The sequence below is a fragment of the Tetrahymena thermophila genome (genome assembly GCF_000189635.1).
Source record: "Tetrahymena thermophila SB210 genomic scaffold scf_8254563, whole genome shotgun sequence".
Lineage (NCBI taxonomy): Eukaryota > Ciliophora > Oligohymenophorea > Hymenostomatida > Tetrahymenidae > Tetrahymena > Tetrahymena thermophila.
The window spans coordinates 160,802-182,274 of record NW_002476334.1 but is presented as its reverse complement, the minus strand read 5'-3'; the positions used below and the strand labels follow the sequence as shown (position 1 = coordinate 182,274).

The 21,473-nt window shown below is 24.1% G+C and overlaps 6 protein-coding genes across 6 annotated transcripts; 3 read left to right on the top strand and 3 right to left on the bottom strand. All coding sequences in view use genetic code 6, as the record gives it.

Annotated features, from left to right (window-relative positions):
* Positions 1 to 270: 270 nt before the first annotated feature.
* On the bottom strand, positions 271 to 3,114 carry TTHERM_00600160 (zinc finger, C3HC4 type (RING finger) protein; the record flags this gene model as incomplete). The annotated part of the gene is made up of 3 exons (XM_001032487.3): positions 271 to 1,002; positions 1,584 to 1,733; positions 2,701 to 3,114. The coding sequence occupies 3 exons, from the start codon at positions 3,112 to 3,114 to the stop codon at positions 271 to 273; spliced, it is 1,296 nt and encodes a 431-aa protein (XP_001032487.3).
* Positions 3,115 to 6,522: 3,408 nt separating this feature from the next.
* TTHERM_00600150 (protein kinase) lies at positions 6,523 to 9,146 on the top strand (the record flags this gene model as incomplete). The annotated part of the gene is made up of 2 exons (XM_001032486.3): positions 6,523 to 7,290; positions 7,578 to 9,146. The coding sequence occupies 2 exons, from the start codon at positions 6,523 to 6,525 to the stop codon at positions 9,144 to 9,146; spliced, it is 2,337 nt and encodes a 778-aa protein (XP_001032486.3).
* A 941-nt stretch (positions 9,147 to 10,087) lies between these two features.
* Positions 10,088 to 11,290, bottom strand: TTHERM_00600140 (hypothetical protein; the record flags this gene model as incomplete). Its single annotated transcript, XM_001032485.3, has 1 exon — positions 10,088 to 11,290. One exon carries the CDS (start codon positions 11,288 to 11,290, stop codon positions 10,088 to 10,090), a length of 1,203 nt encoding a protein of 400 aa, XP_001032485.1.
* A 930-nt stretch (positions 11,291 to 12,220) lies between these two features.
* On the top strand, positions 12,221 to 15,631 carry TTHERM_00600130 (hypothetical protein; the record flags this gene model as incomplete). Its single annotated transcript, XM_001032484.2, has 4 exons — positions 12,221 to 14,326; positions 14,377 to 14,598; positions 14,671 to 14,979; positions 15,044 to 15,631. Exons 1-4 carry the CDS (start codon positions 12,326 to 12,328, stop codon positions 15,629 to 15,631), a joined length of 3,120 nt encoding a protein of 1,039 aa, XP_001032484.2. The 5' UTR covers positions 12,221 to 12,325.
* Positions 15,632 to 16,457: 826 nt separating this feature from the next.
* TTHERM_00600120 (E1-E2 ATPase family protein) lies at positions 16,458 to 19,967 on the bottom strand (the record flags this gene model as incomplete). Its single annotated transcript, XM_001032483.1, has 1 exon — positions 16,458 to 19,967. One exon carries the CDS (start codon positions 19,965 to 19,967, stop codon positions 16,458 to 16,460), a length of 3,510 nt encoding a protein of 1,169 aa, XP_001032483.1.
* Positions 19,968 to 20,820: 853 nt separating this feature from the next.
* TTHERM_000600119 (hypothetical protein) lies at positions 20,821 to 21,088 on the top strand (the record flags this gene model as incomplete). Its single annotated transcript, XM_012798761.1, has 2 exons — positions 20,821 to 20,863; positions 20,952 to 21,088. 2 exons carry the CDS (start codon positions 20,821 to 20,823, stop codon positions 21,086 to 21,088), a joined length of 180 nt encoding a protein of 59 aa, XP_012654215.1.
* Between the last annotated feature and the right edge of the window lie 385 nt (positions 21,089 to 21,473).

Here is a 21,473-nt window from a genome sequence, read left to right as displayed (position 1 = left end):
TAATATATTTTAAAGAGTAAAGAATTCGATGGTATGGATTAAGTTAGAGTTGTTTATTATAATTATTGTAATAGATTGAGTGAGGAGTGTAAGAATTTAAAGCAAAATTTAATTTATTTTATTATTCATTTTAAGATTGTAAGTTTATTAAATATTTTTACCAATTTCAGGCTCAAATCAATGAGCAATCAAAATTAATACTATTTGAATAAAAATTAATTTTAGATTGTGGGAGTGGAAAATCTTTAGCTACAAATTAAGAATTTATTTTCAAAATCTAGCGGCTATTTCTTATAGGGGGAGTGGAGAATGTTTTCTGTGATTTTTATTTTACAATTATATTTTTCCCAAAGAAAGTCTTTTGAATTTGGTTCCTTCTGGTTAATAAAGACTAGAGCTGAGGATATCATTATTTGAAGACTTTTAAATTTTAGAGGCTGAGTTTTACAACTAGGAATTTTATACGACAACTTAAGATGTGTTTAATAACTAGGTTTGTTTAGCCATAGAATTATTAGATGATTAGCGGTGTTCGAGAGAGGGTTTTCTAGTGGAAGAGTTTTATGAGCCGTATTAAGAGTTTACACTTATGTGGTTTTTAATAATATATGAAGCATTTAATTAGTTTGTAGCAACAGCTGAGCTATTTTATGCATTACTTAGAATGATATTGTTTTATCCGCGGTTTGAGCTGAGAGCAGAATAATTATTAGTGTTTGGATTTAAGATACTTGATTTATAAGCCTTGGAAAAAAGTTAAGCTATTGGAGCATTCAAAATTGTTTTGGGTTAATGACTTTATCTTCTTTTTTCACTATTTCCTAAATCTGGCAAGATTTTGCGTCCTTCAAATTGTATACGCTAGCTGATTTCTTTCATTTATGCTTGTTCTGATTAATTCATTATAGTGCTGAGATTCTTTCTTTAGTCAAAGTGGGTTGTATTTGCGGGAGTTTTTTCGCTTTGCTCAGTGACTTTCTAAAGATTTGAAGCTGTGCTTTACTATTTAATAATAAAAGATATATTAGTAAATAAAGTGATGATTGATTATTAAAAAGGCTAATTTTAAAAAAATGAAATATGATTCTAATTATATTTTCCAAATCTTAGTAAATAGTATTATATATAATTAACTCAATGCTTTTCGAGATGGGTAAATAAATAAATAAATAAATATTCATTAATTTTTTGTCAGCGAAATTAAATAAATTTTTTTATTGAGTTGGTATTCAAATAAAAATACTATTTCCCTAATAAATTTAATTAATTTATTGGCAGTAAATTTTATTGGGAGCTTTTTTTAAGCATGTGTAAATTTAGCTAGTATGTATTAGTGTTACTGGGGGATTTATTTGGTATTTATATATAATTTTAAATTGAGTTGAGTTGTTCTTTTTTGCTTACACCTTTAAAAAGAATTTGGTTAATTTACTAGGTGTAAGAAAATTCGTGAGAATTATTGATCTTTTAAATTGTAATCCAAAAACATTATAATCTAATACTTGTATGTAAGCTATAATTAAATTTTCATTTCGAAATTATAAATTAGAGTTATTCAAAAATCTAATTGATTAATCAATTACATTATTTTGTTTAGCAACCTTCTTGCAAGGCTAATTGGGATGATAGCCCTAATGGCATGAGAGGCAATTTACAGCTTTGCATTTCAAACACTTATGGAGATCGACCTCTGAATCACTGAAAAATCTCTGACCACAATTGTAGCAATTATTCTTTTCATAAAATAAAAATTAGAACATTGAAAAATCCATTAAAATGTTTGTAAAGAATTTTTGAATTTGGCTTTTGAGAAAAACATATTTTTGTAAAATTTAAAATATTTGAGCTATTTTTTGAGGTTATTTGTGTGAGTGTAAAGCTATTTATGTGATCGGCTTATTATCTTAAGATTGATTATGAATGCAGAAGCACTTTACTTTGTAAATGGATATTTGAAGACTATGGATGGATTTGAATTACTATTACAGGTTTTGATATGGTAAAGATTGATGGAATTTATTAAATCTAAATTTAAATTATTTTTGTATATTATTCATGCTTTTATTATTTGTTATTTACTATGAGCGAGCAGCCCCCGCTCATAAGAAATTCATCAAATAATCTAATTAATTAATTGATAGTGGATTTAGTTAAGTAAATTATAATAAGAAGATGCTTAATTGATTGATTGACTCATGTAATTACTAGTTATTGACTGTCTAAAACTTTTTTGTCACTAGGGGGAAAAAAATTGAAATTCCTTTATTTTCTTAAATTTTTAGTATAACGATAAAATAGAACTTTTAAATCATAAATAGATAACTTATTTAGCTAATTTTGTTGAGCTTTTTTTACACAAAAGATTTTTGCTAGCTAAAAGTATGATTTTTTTTTCTAAATTATATTTTTGTTTTAAAATCACTCACTTTAATGTACTTTTTTTACAGCAAACTAGATGGAAATTATCAAATATACATTTTATTTTATTAATCAAAATTCCCTATATATGATATTTTTATTTTTAAATGGTTGCTGCTATGTTCGAAAATTCCAATCCTTATAAAAGAATAACAAATTTAAAAGTTTATATTTTTTGTTGAAGCCACTTTTCAATAATTTAATCTTATTTATAAATTTCGTAGTATATCTTTTAAAGCAAAAATCGTGATTTTCAATAAATTAATTTTGAAATTTACTTACCTCGTTAATAAGAGGGCATAAAGAAGTTTCAAAGTCTAAACAGGCTTAAAATTTTTCACGACTTATCAATACACTAAGCAAGAACATGCTGGGCTCTTGTTCACAATTGTCTAGAGGACACATTACTGGAAATGAGTCATCATCTATTTGCTCAACGATATTTTTTCTTATGCACTCCGAGTGGTAGTTGTGACCACACTCAAAAGAAACTTAATCATCTTTAGATAATTCTTCGTGACAAATATCGCAATTTACAAGGCACACTTCAATTTTATTGGTATTCACTGAGGATTACTTTTGAATGTCATTTTGATTTTTTTAAACTTCGATTTCTTTCATTTCAAAATTGTCTTTGGAATTAGAAAGAGAAAGCATCTTTTCAATACTCTTTTTGCTGTTAGTAGTCTAAGGCATTTTTAGTTATAATCACCAATAAAGTATTTTTTTAAAGAAAAGTAAATTTTTTCGTTAGTTAGTTAGTATAGTGGATTTTATTTGTAAATGAAGTTTATTTTTAAGTTTGTTTGTTTTTAAAAACTAGAGTAGATGGATTTTGTTTTATTTAATTTATTATAAAGATTTAATGTATTTTGAATTCGTCTTTTAAATATTTGATAAGATTATTAAAAGCTAATCTTAAATCCTTGCTCGCTATTATAATGAATCTAATTATAAGCTTAAGTTAAAAACTTTACGCCAATAAATTCCATGGGATAATAATTTTTTGAATGCAATTTAATTAAATTAGTTGTTTCTAGTCTAAACATAATAAAGTAATCTCAATTATCAAGTCATTTCAAAAAAAAATCGTGTGGATTTTAAAGTGTGAACAAATTTAATTAATAAAAACCTTTTTCACTATGACATTCTATTTTATTCTTTTGCTGTAAAGCCTTACCCACCTTTGAAATCTCTAAATCTAAAATATTAGGTTTTTTCTATTTAAAAAAGACATTGACATAACTTTAAAAATACAAAAATTTAGACTTTTTAAGCAACTTCAATTATTGATTGAATTAATCTACATGTAAACGAAGCTTAAAAATACCATACTTATCAAAACAAATTTATTGAAATTACATTTGATTGCTTAACATTTTTTGTTTGGGGGTTTTTTAAAAATTGTTATTTCAAGACATCTTGTTTTAAGTAAAAACCCCTTGTTTAATTTGTATTTTATAGTGTATTTTATTTAAAATATTCTTCTTTTTTTTAGCAAATATACTGCTTTTACTGCTAGTACTATCTAAAAATTATGAATAAATTACTTGTAAAGCATAATTATATCAACACTGAATGTTGTAAAATGAGAAGAAAAACATATTTATATTTCAAAAAATATATCAAATAATAAGAATTATTTAGATTACATAATAAATAAATAAAATATAAATAAATTTATAGGATTATTTTTATTTAAAATATTCATGTTCTCTCAATTTAATTTTATTTTTAGTTTTTCTATATTGGTATTTATTTAATGTTGATGAAGAGTATAAATTACTTCTTAGAAGGTAGGTAGGTATTCATTAATTGTCAATTACACTCTTTTAGTGTATTTCATTTACAATCTCAAAAAATAAACAAAATCATAATTCTTTTCCATAAATCTTTTATCAAAATATCCAAATACTATGATTAATAAATCAATCTTCGAAACTATTAATATTTAAGCTACTTTAACTATACTTCAATTAATTATTTTTTCTTCAGATATTTAATATCTGTAAATTCCTCAAAAAATATTTTAACTCTTTTTTATAATTTGCTTAAAGCTATAAAATAAATTAATTAATGAAATACAGAAATAATTTAAACATCAACAGATGTTTGTTTAAAAGACAAAATTATTCAATTTCAGTAAATTTTGTTTTAGTAAAGATATAGAGTAAAAATTGTATTAAATAAATAAATACTTTTGATTTAGTTATGTTTAAAATATATTTGGATTCAGATTAATTAAGAATCAGGTGTAAGATAAGAATTTTGGACTTCTCTTTAATAAAAGAATAATAAAATATTGATGTAAAGTTTTACAAAAATCTTTAGCAATATTCCCTTTTACTATTAACATTCAGACTTACATAAAATATTATTTGATACTGTGGTGTATGTTTTTGAAAAGTAAGATTGTATTTATTATTTCCAGACATATTTATTACTTGTAGAATAAATAATTTTAAATAAAAAGTAATTCAGAAGTAAAAATATTCTATCCTCTTAATTTGTAAAAATATTGATAATCTATTATACTATAGAGTAAACACTATTTAATTAATAGCAAATATTTTTAAATTCATAATAAATCTTTGCTTTCTTAAGTTATGACAAAATAAAAAATTTATATTTGTTGATTGTTTGAAAATTATCACTTTTATAAATTTATCCTTAAAAGTAAAATTTTTAATGTTTTACTCTTTCACTTGCGAATAAATTAATAATCAACATAAAAGTTTCATAATTAGATATTTTATTGGTAAAGACAAACAATTTTATTTAAAACTATAAATTTATTTTCACAAATTTCAAAAATGTTTTTTAAAGTAGTTTAATTTATTAATTTATACAGTTTAATGTTTTTTGAATATTGTAAGATTTTCATGATATTTTTATAATTTTATTCTTTCATTTATTTGTTTCAGTTTGATTGTTGATTTTTTATTTTAAATTAATTAATTTTTCTTTTAGAAAGATATTCGTTTGATTTTAATTTTCTTAATTACTTTCTTATATTTTGATTAATAATTGATTTTTATCTTTTCTTCTTATTTTTTTATTACTGTTATGATTTATTAATTAATATAATTTATTATGCAAATAAGCTCTGCGCTATATATCTAATGATTGAACACTTGTACTTAGGGGAAAGAAATGATAAATAACTTCATCGTTATTTTATGTATTTTAGATATTAAAAGTAATAAATTAATGCCAATTTTTATTAAAAGAGAAAATAATTTATGTTAAATCGAATTTATTTTTTTAAAATTGCACACATATTTATTTTTGTGATATTTATTTTTCTGAATATATAGCTAATTGATTTGAATTAAATAACACTAAAATTTTCCTATGATTTGCGGTTATGATAAAAACTTTGGATCAATGCAATACCTAAAACATTGTTGAGTTAAAAAACTATTTTAGAATAATTTTAGTTTTATTTATTTATTTATTTTTTCGTTTATTTCTTCTTCTCTATTTTCTTCCTTTGTATCTATCAATATTTCAATTTTATCTGTTTAATTTAATTATGAAAGTTTTGCTTTGTTTGTATCTATTTAATTGAAAAAAATAATTGTTAACATAAGAATAACAAAACTAATTAACAAAAATTTATTTTGTGTTTGCAAATAAAATTAATATTATTTAAAAGATAATTTAATTATTTTGACAGATTTACAGATGAAATTATCATGGCTTTATGCTTTTAAAAGTTTTACTCAAAAATGATAAAAATTTTTAAATATTTTACTTAATTAAGAATAAAAAGTATGGAAAAAGATATTTGAAAGTTAATAAGATTTAAATTGATAAATGACGAGTTTTAATCGCTTTTTATAAAATGATTTTTAAATAATTTAGCATTTTTTACATGTTTTTTAGAATATTACTCTATTAAATAATATCATTCAAATGAGAGGAAAAGTAAGTGAATGCAAATTTAAATTTGTCTTTGATGTTAGATTATTATTATATGTTATTAATAGTATTAATTCTTTCACAATAATATGATGAAATAAGTCCTTTAGTAATAGTTATTATTATATTATTAAAAAAGATAAAGAAATTATTTGGTTAAATAAAATCGAGTGTATTTGAATGAAAACATATTTATAGCTTAATAGGCATTTGGTATCACAAATAATTAATTATGCAAACTTAGATGATATCGAAATAAATAATAATGATAAAACTACTACATCTACCAACTATGTGTTCATAATGATATTCATGATACTAGCCCTTGGATACTTAATAATACTTATCCTAATACTCTATAGAGGGAAAACACTCTATAATAGATCTACAACCATAATAGTATCAAAGATTTTTTACTTTTAAGGATTTGTTTTGTGCGCGTTTAGAGTAATATCATCAGTACTTTTAATTATAGTATCTTACAATTATGATTACACTACTGAAGAGACCAATAATACTCAACAAGATAATAATATTTAAAAGCTTTTGTATAATGGACTTTATATTTCAGACGCTGTTTTTGATATGATGTATTTTAGTCTATTTTGGTACATTATCATTTACTCGTATAAATCTCATGTCAGAGTTGGAAATATTCTTGAAGATAGAAAGAACCCTGCTGCTTCAAATAAGGGACTAAATATATATACATTAATAACTGTGTTATATAGCTTGGTTCACCTTTTAATCACTTGCTTATACAATTTAGATTTATAAAATCTGAATTAGTAGTTTTACATCTCATGCATAAGTGTGAGTGATATTCTATGTATAGTCTACTATATCATAGGTATATTCATCCTCAAATTTAAATTCAGCGGGGCCCCATATAAAAGCAGTGCACTAGAAAAAGAAATGAAGCATTTAGAAAGAATGGGATATTTTTGGGTAATTTTAGTTAACAATTTATTTATTATTTTATATATTTGGCATTTTAAACATTTTAATGCTTTGATGTAAAGCTCAAGTGTAATTGATTTTTTACTTACTTAAAACAAACTCTCGATAATTCATAAAGATAGACTGAAAATAAATAAATTAACCTAAATTGAATATAAATAAGAAAATACTTGGTCAATTGATTTTAACTAAAAATTATTTAATTATTTTGATTAAAATTTCATTTTAAAGCTTTGAAAAAACTTGCATTATAAATATTCATAATTATAAAATAGCTGTTTGGCAGATGTTTTTAAGCATCTCTTGATATTTTGATGGTAGTAGAATCACAATAAATATAAAATCTAATTGTAGGTAAAAATCCAAATCAGGGGATATTCTGGAATGTTATCAGTTATTTTATTCTACCTGCTAATTATATTGTGGCGGAAGTAGTTCCTATTCTATATAGTCTGTTACAAGAATCAGTCAAAATTTTTATCAAAAGTCCAAATAATTCTTAAGAAAGCGTTCTACTGGTTGATGAAAATGATAATCCAGTTAATGATCCTCTCAATAATTCAACGGATAATAAAGATAATATAAATGAATAAAATAGTGTTATTTCAGATACTTAAGATAATAACATTATTAAAATAAACAAAGAAACTTAATTTATCAAATAGCTGAAAAAGAAGGAAAAAAAAAGAGGGTTTGGCTTTATTTAAAAAGTATTATTCGAAAAAAAAAAGAAAACAAGAGAGAGCTAGCTTAAAGACAGCTTCAGAGATAGCAATGCTTCTGGAGATAGGGTAGTAGATGATGAATATGATGTGCTTGCTTTCCGTATTTTACCAATAGATACACTTTCTTCGTATATATTGCAAGAAGTTAATCAAGATATCAATAAACTAAAACGCTACCATATTAAGAACATATCAAAAATTAGCAAATTGGCAATAGATAACAACCAAGTGTGTTTAGTTTCAAAATACTATGAGCTTGGTTCTCTTGCTGAGCTGATTTAAAAGCACCATAACGTTTTAGAATCTTCAAGGTCATCGGGAACTTCATCATTTCCAATTGCATCAGATAATAAAAGCCTAAATAAAAATGACTAAAATAATAATTTATATGGTAAGAGATTGAATATCAATTCAACGAGTGTTGACTCTTTTGATTTTAAATTTTCTTATGAAACTAAAATGAAAATTGCTATTTCAATTGCTAAAACAATGGCTAAACTTCATAAAATTGGTATCATTCATGGACATTTAAGTAGCTCTAACATTTTATTTGACACAAATTATGAAGTTAAGATATCTGATATTGGTCTCACTAGTCTTAAGAAATTGATAAGCTACAGATTTGGATACTAAAATAAAACTCACTTTACTGCTCCAGAGCATCTTCAAGAAAAATCTTTGATTGTATAAAATCCGAAAACTAAATCAGACATTTACAGTTTTGCTTTCATTTTATGGGAATTATTTATGGAAAGAGAAGCTTTTAGCAACCTTAGCTTAGAAGATCTTAAAAAGACAATAATCTTAGATAATTCAAGACCTAAAATTCCAGAAGTTGGCCCCATACCAAAAGAAGTGGCAACAATAATTCGTTATTGTTGGCTTTTAAACCCTAATGAACGTCCTGAATTTGGCGTTATTCTTGCAAATTTGAAGAGAATAAACAACGAGTCTCTCGATGATGATGAAGATTTTATTTTTGACGAGCAGGAATACAAGCTTTCATTCAAAGACGTTGATTAAATAAAGGAACAGCGCTTAAAAAGCTAGGATATAGAATCTGATGATGAAGATGAAGAAATGTAATTCAAATTTAAAAAACAAAACCAATAAATATGATATTTGGTATTTAGAAAAAATTATTTAAAATATAATAAATTTAATTTATAACAAATTGTGATCATTTATTTTTTTAACTTTTTAATAAAATACATTTTTCAAATTAACAAAATTATCAAAAACTTTAAAATATAAATATGACTTTCAACTGATATAGATTTTAATAGATCTATACTTATTTTTCTACAAAAAATCTATATATTTTGATATAAAAACTAAAAAAGTTGAAAATAAAAGATAATTGCAAGAAAATTTTTTAAATAAAATGGAATCATTAAATAAATAAGATAAAATAGTTAATATGTTAGTTAGATATTATAAATAATAATAAAAACATATTTTTTCAGGTTTAATGGAAATAATTTAGATAAATTAATTTATTTTTACTTGGTCCTAAAAGGCATTAATTTTAATTATTATTATTTAATCTTTATGCAGGAAGTTAATTTTTGAATTTAAATTATTTTAAAAGTATAGTTAATTATCAACTTATTAAGATAAAAATGGAATTTTTTAATATTATTAAGCATAATAATTTTGATAAAATCTATCAATAATAAAATAAATAAAATTTGATTTATTTTTAAAGTAAAATAGTTAATAAGTTAGAGATTAATACTATACAAATATATTTATTTTTTTAGGATTTATATTTTAATAAGAATTACAAAATAATTTATATAAATTAACTTATTTTTACTTGGTTTTAAGAGGCATGAATTGCAAAAATTCATTTTTCAGCCTTTCTAAATTGAGTTAATTTACAATTTAAGTTTATTATTATTTTCAATTATTAATCAATTTAAAAAAACAATTAGCTAATTTTTATTATAAAATGTAGCTTATATTCTTTAAATTATTGCTCTCAGCATTTATTTGAGAGTTTATTTATTTATTTAAACAGTATCTTCATTATTTTTAAGTTTTAAAACGATGTTTTTTCAGTTACAAGATTTTTATGGTTTTTCTGGTGAAAGTACGTTGGTATAATCGTTGTCTTAGCTTTTGTTGAAAGTCAAATCAAGATTAAATTCTTTTTTAAAGGTAACTAATTGCATAAAACCTTACAATTTTTCTTATTTTGCTTCAGGATTATCTAAGCTAGGGATTTGCTGTTGGTAATCCTCTGGTATTGAATTAAGATATTCTAAGAATATTTCAAAAGGAGAAAAGCAAATTTCTCCACAATTATAACCTTTGAAAACCATATCACGAAGTCTTAGTTATTTTATTTAGCGGAATGTATTGCGTGTTGATTACCTTGGAAGTTCTGAACATCTTTTTACTGGGTTTATAAAACTTTATCTTTATGATTTCGGCTCTTGTTTATCTTAAAAAGTTACACTCTTTTGAGCATCCTTTTGAGAATTGTTAGCTGTTGAAGCTGATTCATCTTGAATTAAATTTGCAGAATCATTCCTATTTAATTCTTCCAAAGGAATTATTTCATCTTGCAAAGTGCTTTCTTCTGAGAATAAAAGATAATTAAGCTTGTCTATATTCTCTTAAGTCTCTCTGTTAAATTTCTAATCTTAGAGTTTCTATAAGCGATTTTTTTATTTTTCTTTCTGCAATTCTTGCTATTTTCTTAGCTCTTCTTATTCTTCTTTAATTTCTTCTTCAGTTACTTCATACAAAGTATGAATGACATACTCCCAGCCGTTTCTCTTTTTTATTGAGAAGCTATGGGTTTTTTTACCAATCTTCATTATGAGAATTACTCCCCAAAATGCTGAACTTTCCTTGATGATAGAGTTTTAGTAAAAGTAATTCAACTCTTATTAAAATGCAGCACTCAATTCATCTAAATAAAATTGCTTTCCAGGAGAAACACATTCTGTCAAGCCATATTAAGATTACATATGCATTGGATCAAAATAATGGGATTAATCACCTTTAGGTGCATATATTTCGCTAATTTCTATTAAGCGAGGTAGACTACGCATAAGTCCCTAGCAGCCGTCTTATAAGAAATGTGTTAAGGCAACAGGCAATGCATTTTTTTTTGGATTAAAGCGACTTAGTTTTTCTAATATTTAAAATTGTTGCAAAGAATAGCGATGATGAGACTACTGCTAATTGATAGAGCTAGTATTTTGAGTGTCAATAGGCCCTTTATCTCTTACACAGCAATTATTTCCCATGTATAAAAATCGCTATTAAATCTATTTTTAAAATCAATTTGTTGCTTGCTTGCTTGCTGCTTATTTATTACTTTTCGATTATTTTATTATAGATCAAATAATAGAGAATGAATGCTTTTCCAATCAATTAGATTAATTTATAATAAAAAAGTGTTAGTTCTATTTCATAACAATTTCGTAGTACTTAAAAGCTGTTTTTAAAATTAGATTTCCTTTGATACTAGCTAGTTCACTCATTCACTTTTTTATTTACTCACTACAGCAATATCAATATAATATAAAATAAAATAAAAATAATAAATCTAGTAATATTTAAGCAAATACTTTACATCCAGTATATTTTTCATATTTTTTTACTGTTCTTCTTTTCAAGTATTTTTTTATGAGTCTTTTTATGAAATCATAAAATTTATTATAAGCTTAGTTAGATAAAACTTATTAAACAATTTATTTGCAAAATTAATTTTATTATAATTCCAACAAAGTATTTTTTATTTAAATGTAAATTAAATCATAAGATGCATTTGTCCCGATATTTATACTTCAATTAGAGGAGGAATCTTTTTTAATAAATGGAAATTTGCAAATATTTTTCTTTATTTTAATTCATTTAATAATTAAATTTGAATTTTCAGCCATTCAATTTATGATAAAATAACAAAGTATATAAATGCATTTTTAATAAGAAGAATTTGTCATAATCATTTATATTATTAAATGAATCTTAACGTATTTAATAAAATTAAGTATAATGCATGTAGGTAAGTAAATAGGTAGGTAGAGACTGAAATCAAAAATGAAATTTTGTTTGAATACTGACTTAATTAATTGATTTATTAATTAATTAATTACAAATTGAATTATAATGGATTTATTAAAGATATAATATAAATTTTGTTTACTCGCATATTAATAAATTAAGTGTATGTAAAAACACCAATTTTTTTAATATCTTAAAGATTAAAAAGTGATTAGATTTATTAAATTAATTTAAGTATTTCTTATAAACAAACATAAAATACATTTAAGTTAAAAATGAATATAAATAAGAACATTAGTTTATCATCTAATTAAATAGATAAATATGAAAGTAATAATAATAATCATAGAGATGTGAATAATCAGATTTAAAGTTTTAGTTAAATACAAACTTCTCCTTCTTTAAAATATTTGACATAGAATACATTACCAACAAGTCCATCTAAGGTATATCAGTAAAATAATAATCATTTAGGTCATAGGCTTAGTAATAGAAGTAACTAACTTAGGCTTAGTATAACTAATAATGGGGAAATTTAATTCTTTTCACCTAGAGGATCTTATCCTTCATAAAATAAAGTCTAAAATGCAAACACTTATCGCCATTAAGCTTCTAAATATTTAAGTTCTTAAATAGAGTTATAAAAATAGCAAGCTTAATAGTCTGAACTTTAGATTTACAATGAGCATCTTGAAATAAAAGAAATGGGCGGAGGTCCAGGAAATATTTAGAAAACAACTTAACACTTTTTTTAGATTAAGAAAGGAAATCATATTCCCTTAAAGTAGATAAATGCCATTTAAAAGAGTTAGATCTAGAAATAATGCCTTACAGAGCAAAGCGATATATAAAATTCACACTATTTTTCTAGCAGTAACACTTTTCTTAAAGGAGTTTATATGAATTAAAGAAATAATTTATCAGCTAATAATATCTCGCTGCTAAAATAGTAATCTAAAATAAATAATGAAAGATTGCTAACTGATTAGTCTGAACTTTTTTAAAGTCCTGCTCAGTAATAAAACTCTACAAAGAAATTTCAAACTTAAAATTCTATGTAGCTTGATAATAAAAAAGATAATTCCTCTTTAGATAAATTTTCTTTGACTAAAACAAACGCTCAGGAGGAATAATAAAACAAAAAAAAGAGCGTTTTATTAAGATACAACAGTGGCAATCAAAAAAAATTAATTGCTACCAATTTTCCAGTAACTAGATTATCTAAGGAAAGATCAAGTCTAGAAGATATCTAAAAACAATATGAAACTGAATATTCAACTTAAAATCTTCAAACCGATGAAGGTTTCAATAATTACTCTATCATAGGTAATGTGTAGTCTTCGCCAATGCTCAAAAGAAAGAGCATAGAAAAAAATTTACTTTTAAAATAACAAATACAAAGTAGCAATAATATTACTGCAGCAGCTGATGCAGAAAGCAAAAATAAAGCTAAAAATGAAATTAATCTTTTTTAAAGGAATAAATAAAGTTCAGATAATTTAAGAAATAATAAGAATGCTAACTCGAATATGAATTCAACATGTAATACTTTTAAGTAGCCAAGTGCATTAAATAATTTTTTTAATACAGCAGTATCAGCTCCAAAAAATAATAGCAAGTTTAAAAGCTCAAAGGCTCTTAATAGTAGCAATTCGTAGAATAATATTATGTAAAGTGACAAGCCTTCTCATTCAAGGAACAATAGTCCACTATAAAACAACAACTTTAGTCCAAATAAAACAAATAATTTTAATAATCAGACATCTGTGAGTATAAGTAAGTAAATGTGTTTAGCTGCTACAGATTATTAATTTTAAAAGTAATTAAGACTTTAAGAGAGAGAGTAAAAAAAAATAAGATTTGGCTAAGAAATGTTTAACAATTTTTAAACTGAAATTGAACGTTTAAAAAAAGCTTTTATTAATAAACAAGATCCAGAACCTATTTTAAATCATTATAAAGTGAATTAAGAAATATGTGAGAAAACATTGGTCTTAGCAAATAAATGCTTAGTATTTAAAAGAAGTAGAGCACCTCTAGAGACTCTTTTAAGGATACACAGCAAATCTATCGAATTAAATAAGCAGCATCCTAGTTTATAACTTTTTATTCTACTTTAAATTGCCAAAATATTTATTGAAATTAGCTCTCCATTATTAGCTATTCCTATTCTCAAGGTAGTTAAAAGATAGTCATTTTTAAATATGTAAAACGAGTATCTTATGAAGTCCTACAGATCCCTGGCTCAATGCTATTGCACTATTTAAAAATTCGAAGTAAATAATTTTTAATTTTTTAGATTTTTTAGTTTTTAAATTAATTAAAGATTGCATTCGGCTATGCAGCCAAATATCTTCACTTAAGTTGGACTTGTGATAGCGCCAACAATGAGCTCGGTGCATATGAAATGCTTGGAAAAATTTACTTTTATTTAGGAGATGCTAGAAAATCAGCTTATTATCATAATAGAATGGCTATGAATATCAGAGAAGAAGAAACAAGTTCACTGAGAAAAATGCAGATTGAGAATTTAAAGGCACTGCAAAAAGTAATTTTCTTTAAATTTAAGAAATAATTTTTAAAATTAACTTTATTTTGAATTAAACCAATAAATAAATAGAGAAGATATGAAATTATAGCAGCACGTGAAATTAAAAAAAACAGAAAAAAATTGGAAGATCAATAAATAGATGGAAGTTTATACATAATTTCTTCAGATGAAGAAAATGATTTAAACTAACTCATTCCAGAAGAAAACAAAGACTTACTTTTAGATCATCAAATTAATTAGAATGATTAACAAAAAAAAAATCAGCAAGAATAGCTATTTAAACTTTAAACTAAATCAAAAACATAAATACCATTGAGAAAAACACCTAAATTTGATATAAAATCTGATAAAGGATGTCTCATGGATACTCAAGTGAAGGTAATCAATCATTAAAAAATTTGGATAGTTAAAAAAATTATTAATAAAATTAATATTAAATAAGGCTAATTAAGATATCAGAATAGAAGCTAAGAAGAGAGAGAATTTTGAATAGTTCCTTAAAAAGCCTTATTAGTAGTTTATTCAGTACAAATCTATCAAGGGTATAGGCCCTATGAGAGATAAACTTTTAGTTTCGCATAAAAGCTATAATAAAAATCTGTCAAATTTTTAACTTAGCTAAATAAACAAGAAATTGAAATCAAGTAATATATTTTTCACTTAAAATGAGCTTGATGAAAATCATTAAAATAATGGAGAAAGTCCTGATTCTTAAAATGAGTAAATATATAAAATTAACTAAGATTAGGAAATTAATCAAGATATTAAGCATAACATTGAGCAAAGTGAGTATTGGAAAGACTCAATTGTAAAAAACGTTGAAAAAGCTCTTAAAAAAATGATCAAAAATATAAATTATTTGAGTATTTTACGTGAAGAGTTAAAGATTTACCATGAAGAAAAATTAAGAGAAAAAACGTTCTTTGAAGTAGAAGAAGACAATTTCTAGAGCGAATAAGAGAAAATCATCAAAAAGATGATGGAGTCAAAAGAAGAAAACTCTGATCAATATTGGTCTCACTTAGTTTGAATGTTTTTATAAAATAATGAGATCATATTTAACTTATTTACTAAAAAAGTTGATGCTTAAATTGAAGATTTAAAAAATAAAGATATTTTTTTTGAATAATTCAAATAAAATTTTCTTTCATTAATCAAATAACAAATATGTTGGTTATTCTCTATAATTTAAGTTAGATATTTAAACAATTAATTAATTATTTATTATTTTATTTATTTTCTATTGCAATTTTAACAAATTAAATACAAGTTTATTAGAATAAATAATTTATTTTGATCTTTGTAAATATAATTTATCTTTTATAATTTTATTTATTTCTTGACAATTTAATGATATGTTTTTGATAGAAAAAAGTTAAGAAGTAAAAAAAATAATTAATAATATATGAAAGATCAATTTTACAAATAATCATATTTGCTTCACTAAATATAAATACATTATTTTGTTTTACTTTCTTTATTAATCTATAAAGGTAATTTAAAATATAATAAGTAAGTTTATAAAAAAGAACATTTTTGAGTTAAAAAATTTGAACAATATAATTAATTCTATAAAAAAATATATTTTTAGTATTTGATTTAAATTTTTATTTTTTTATAAAAATTATTATTAAAAATTCCAAAATTATGTTAAAAAATATTTTTAAAATTTAAGATTAGTTGGTTTTTAGATGCTTAATAAGTAATATAAATTAAATAATATCTTTTTAGTTTGAATGCAGCACTTTATTCTTTCAAGGTAAAAAATTAAAGAAAATTTAAATAATTAAATAGAAACAAAAATAAAATGCAAAAAAATAACAGAACTTAATTTGATATATCATTTCAATAATTTTTCATATTTGAACCATTTCAACTTTTGCCATATCATCATTTGCTTTATTAAGGTCAGATATTTGAATATCTTTGGTATTAAAAGTACCATGGTAGACTAAAGAAGGGAACAATTTCTCAAATAAGCCACAAAGAATATTAACTATATATTTTTCATATAATATGTTAATAATCATATTCACTATTATTAATCCTCCAAAAATGTATCTCCAATAATAGGGCATTTTACTCATAGGATTACCATCATTATCGTAAGCTATTGCAGAAATTTAAAAGAACTCAGTAAAGTTCATTTCTTATGAAAACAGAGCATAAATAGAAAGAGTTATGATAGCAAATAAGAAAAAGGTAAAGTAGAAATTAGTATAAAAAGGCTTTTTGTATTATGATCCAACTGAAAAGGCTATCACTGAACAGATATATTGGAAATTAGATACCCAAAATAGAACTGCATTATCAAAAGAGTTGGATAATAACACAGAAGGATCAGATTAACTTTTTATGTTAATATCAATGGGTGAAATATACCAGTCTTCAGGAGTTATAATGGATATTGAGATAATAAGGAATATGAATTATATTATACCCAAACCTATCACTGAAAATATATTTTGGTAAGAAAATAGACGGTGAGAAGGTGTCTTAACAGTGAGTTTTTCAGCTGAATCAGTTAAACCTATCAAAAATGCTAATGGTATAATGATGAAGAGATCCCAATAAAGGAATTGATAATCACCAGGAACAGCACCTCTTTAATAAAGGATAGCAGTTGTGCATGTCTAAATAATACTGTACACAGACATAAACTTGAAGCATTAAAATGAAGTTGCCAAACAGCATCTTCCTTCACGTAAGATGTATTCTATAATACTTATATTTTGAATCTTGCTTGTAAAGGAAGCTGCTATAGAAGCTTCAGCTTCTCCCAATGAAATACCCATATCAGCATCTTTTAAAGCCTAGCAGTCATTTGCACCATCTCCACACATACCTATGAAAGAGTAGCCTTAAGAAAGATTCTAATATTACTAGAGGTTTCTGATCAAGCTTTGTTTTTAGTCTGGTTTCATACGAGCATAAACTTTTGTTTGAGAAAGTAGTAAAGCAAATAGCTATTTGTTTTATTCCTTGATATTATTTAGAAATGTGCCAAAGAAAGCTCCTGTCATAACAAGTTAGGGTTTTTAAGAAACCATATTCTCTAAAATTTTCTCGACTGGAGTAGATACACCATCTAAAGAGCTGCTTGTCTGGCCGTTTTCTGTAATTACATCAAGCACACCTATTTTTTGTGTTTAATCAAGAATATCGCATTATTTAGCTACACTTAAGGAAGTTAAGGGATTGTCACCTGTTACCATATGAATTTAGACTTTCTTTTCAAGGAGTAATTTAATGTGAGGAATAGTCTCAGGTTTAAGCTTGTTCTCAAAAACGAGGAACCCTGTAAAAATTAATGAATGTTCATAAAATAATCTTTCCTTTGCACAATCTATCTCAGAGTCTTGAATAGGCTTATAGCTTAAAGCAATAACACGATAACCTTCTTAAGTGTATTTCTAAAGTTAGGAATCAAAGGACTAAGGAATTGTATGAGGGAGACAAATTGTTTTAACTTTTTCTGGAGAACCTTTTGTGACTATGTATGTTTGATTTTCATACGATATCAAAGAAGACATTCTTTCGACTTCAGACTCAAACTAGAATCTTTTTAACACAGAAATAACTTCTTTAGTTTCTTAATTTTAACTAAATGATCTTAAGCTAATTTCAGAAATTACTTTATTTCCATTGATTTGTTTTTAAGCATGATTATCCTCTTCAATTAAATCTGCTCCTGAATTCTCAAACATTTCAACATCGAGAGGATCTCCAGCATTCTTACCCTTATAAAGCATCAAACTATGACAAGATGACATAATCATTCTTTAATTTTTGCTAAGTTGCTATGGAATAACTTGCTCTTCAAATTTGTTTTATCCTTACTCATTTAAGAATGTAGAGACAAACTTGTAAGAAAGCTTTTCTTCTGTTAACGTTCCTGTTTTATCAAAGCATATTGTTCTTACTATACCACAAATGTTTATTTTTTCAGGATTTATACAGTAAACTTGTCTTTTACGAAGTCTTTTTAGAGAGAATGAAATACCAAATGACAAACAAGTAGGAAGTGCAGGAGGAACACTAATAGTAACTAAATCGAAGCATCTAATAACTACATCTTTAGTTTCCATTAATCCTAAATCGATTTTGTCAATAAAAGTTTTAAGTGCTACAAAGAATGAAATCAAAGCAACAAACCCAAGAATTAGCAAAAATTTACCAGAATCGTTTTTGAAAGAAATCTAAGAATGTGACTTAGGATACATAATAGAACGAATCAAGTTACCTTTTAATGTCTCAAAGCCTATACGAATAACTATGCATTCTAAATTATTTGTTACTTATTGAATTGTACTTCCACAATAAATCACATTTTGCTTATTTTCGTTAAATTCTTCATCATTATTGCTCAAAGAAGTCTTAACTATGGGTATACTTTCACCAGTAAGCATAGCTTCATTAACAACAGCGCTTCCTTTCACAACAACTAAGTCACAAGGAGCTATTTCTCCTTCACGAAGAATAACTTTGTCGCCAAAGCATAGTTCTTAAGAATCCATAACCTACTTATTACCATTTCTGAAAATACATGATGAACTTCTAAAATAGCTAAATTCTCTTAATCTAGAGAAATTAAGTCTTTCTTCATAGATTTTCAGCATTACACTAATAGTTGAAGTACCTATAATAATGTAAGCATAAATACGATATCCTTCAAACAACCACAAGATAGTACTGCCTACTTAAAATAAGTAGAAAGGAGAAAATAATTCTTCAAATGTTAGCTAAATTACTCCTTTATCGGGAATATCAGTATTGTTTCTACCATTTTTTTCTCTAGTTTACTGTATTTGCTCAGGTGTTAAGCCTTCTTTAAATAAAGAAATGATTTCCTTATTCTTATAGTCAAAAGGAGAATCACAGTAAGGAATAAATTCTCCATTGACATATTAATATTTGTTAAAACGATAATCGAAAGCTTTAACTAAAATTAATTCAGATGAATTTGAGTTATTATTTTCAATATCTTATTAACCATTCAATTTACTATTGCTATTCATTTTTCCATTCACCTTTACTTAAAAGAGCTTCAAGATTTGGATGTCTCCATCAGGTCCATATACTACAACTCTATCGGCATGCTCTATCGTCGTAATAGTGAAGAAGCACTTAAATCGCCACTCTTTTATCCACCAAAACAAGAGGAAGAGTATACCTGCAGAGAAGAGGTATGAGGTAAACTCTAAAATGACTTGCAAAATAGTCTGTTTAACAGTAAATACTCTTGAAATGACACATTCCTCCTAAACTTTTTTAAAGAGTTAAATCTTTTAGGAACTATCATATTTTTTCTTGAATCCAAGATCATCTTATGTGTTTTGCTAAGCGATATCATCTTTTTTGTTCATAGGTTTTTTTCAAACCAACAGAATTCTACTATTAAGATTTTAAGAGATTAAGTTGTTTTCCTTTTTTTTAATTTTTCTTTTTCTTTTTAAAAAGTTTTGATTATAATTTTGAGAAAAATACTAGTAAAAGTTGTATTTAATTCCACAATAAATTACATGAGTAAGATATGTCTGATGGTTATTATTGAGGTATTTCAATCTATTTCTATTATTAAACTCAACTATTAGTAATAAGGTGAACTAAAATGTTTGATATATATTTTTATATAAAAATCGATCATAATATTTAAGCTAGTATTTAAAATTATAAATAGAAGATATAAATTTAAGAGATAAAAATAGATGACTCTCATATATATTTTAAAATTTGGTTTGATTTCCAGTTTGCTTTTAAATATCACATTTTTTGTTTCTTCGTTTATTAATATTAACTCCTTATATAAACTCTAATGACATCAGATTACGTATTCTAAAAGCTCTGATACTTTTTTAACAAGTAATCAAACAAGAGAGTTTGAGGTTTTAGTGAAAAAAGAAAATTAAATTGAAAGATATTAAGTCATTATTTGCAAATGAATAATATGCTAAAACATACTAAAAACGTGCAACTTTCACGATAGAAAAAAAATTTAATTGAAAATTTTTATAAATTTTACCACACACTTGATCAAATAAATTCGAAGTAAAAATCCACATGATTTTATTTTCATTAAGTTGTTTTATTTTTTAAATAGGCTAAGCAAAAATATTTACTTTTAATTTCACCTGTTGTTTAATTTTTATTAATGTAAGTTGTTTAAATTACAAAATTAGATTTTTTTAGGGATATAAAGGAATTAATATATCTAAAAACATGCTAGTTTTTCTCATATAAAAGAATAATATTTACAACGAATGTATAATATGATCTAATTATTTTGCAAGTATAACCACACAATCAAGAAAATTAAAAATCCAAATATTTTAATATTAATAGTTCTACAGCTTAGTATTAAAATGAAAATGGCTTAATTGACATAGAATTTGAATATAATATAGCTTACTACACAGTTTTAGAATTTAGATTTTCTGTAGGTTAATTACAATTTACTTGGATACTTGGCTTATCTAATTATGCGTGAAAAAAAGATTCTTAAAATGAGTTTACTTGAATTTTAAAATATTACTCCAAGACATACGCATTATAATTAATTTGTAATTTAGTAACAACTTAATTCTTTTATTAATACTGATTGCGATAGGATAGGAATGATTTTCAAATTTAATTAATCTTCTTAAGTTACAATTAATAGTATGATTTACTATTTTTAACCTTACTCATTTTAACTAAATTAAAACAACACATTAAACAGTGGCTAATTTTAAATAATTTAAAAGTATTTAAATTAATATTTTTTTAAACTAAATCTGTTAAATGAATAAAAATACAAATATTTTTTTATTTAAATTTATAGTCTTTCTTCACAGTATTAGATTAAAAATCTAATTAAAGTATATAAAAATTTA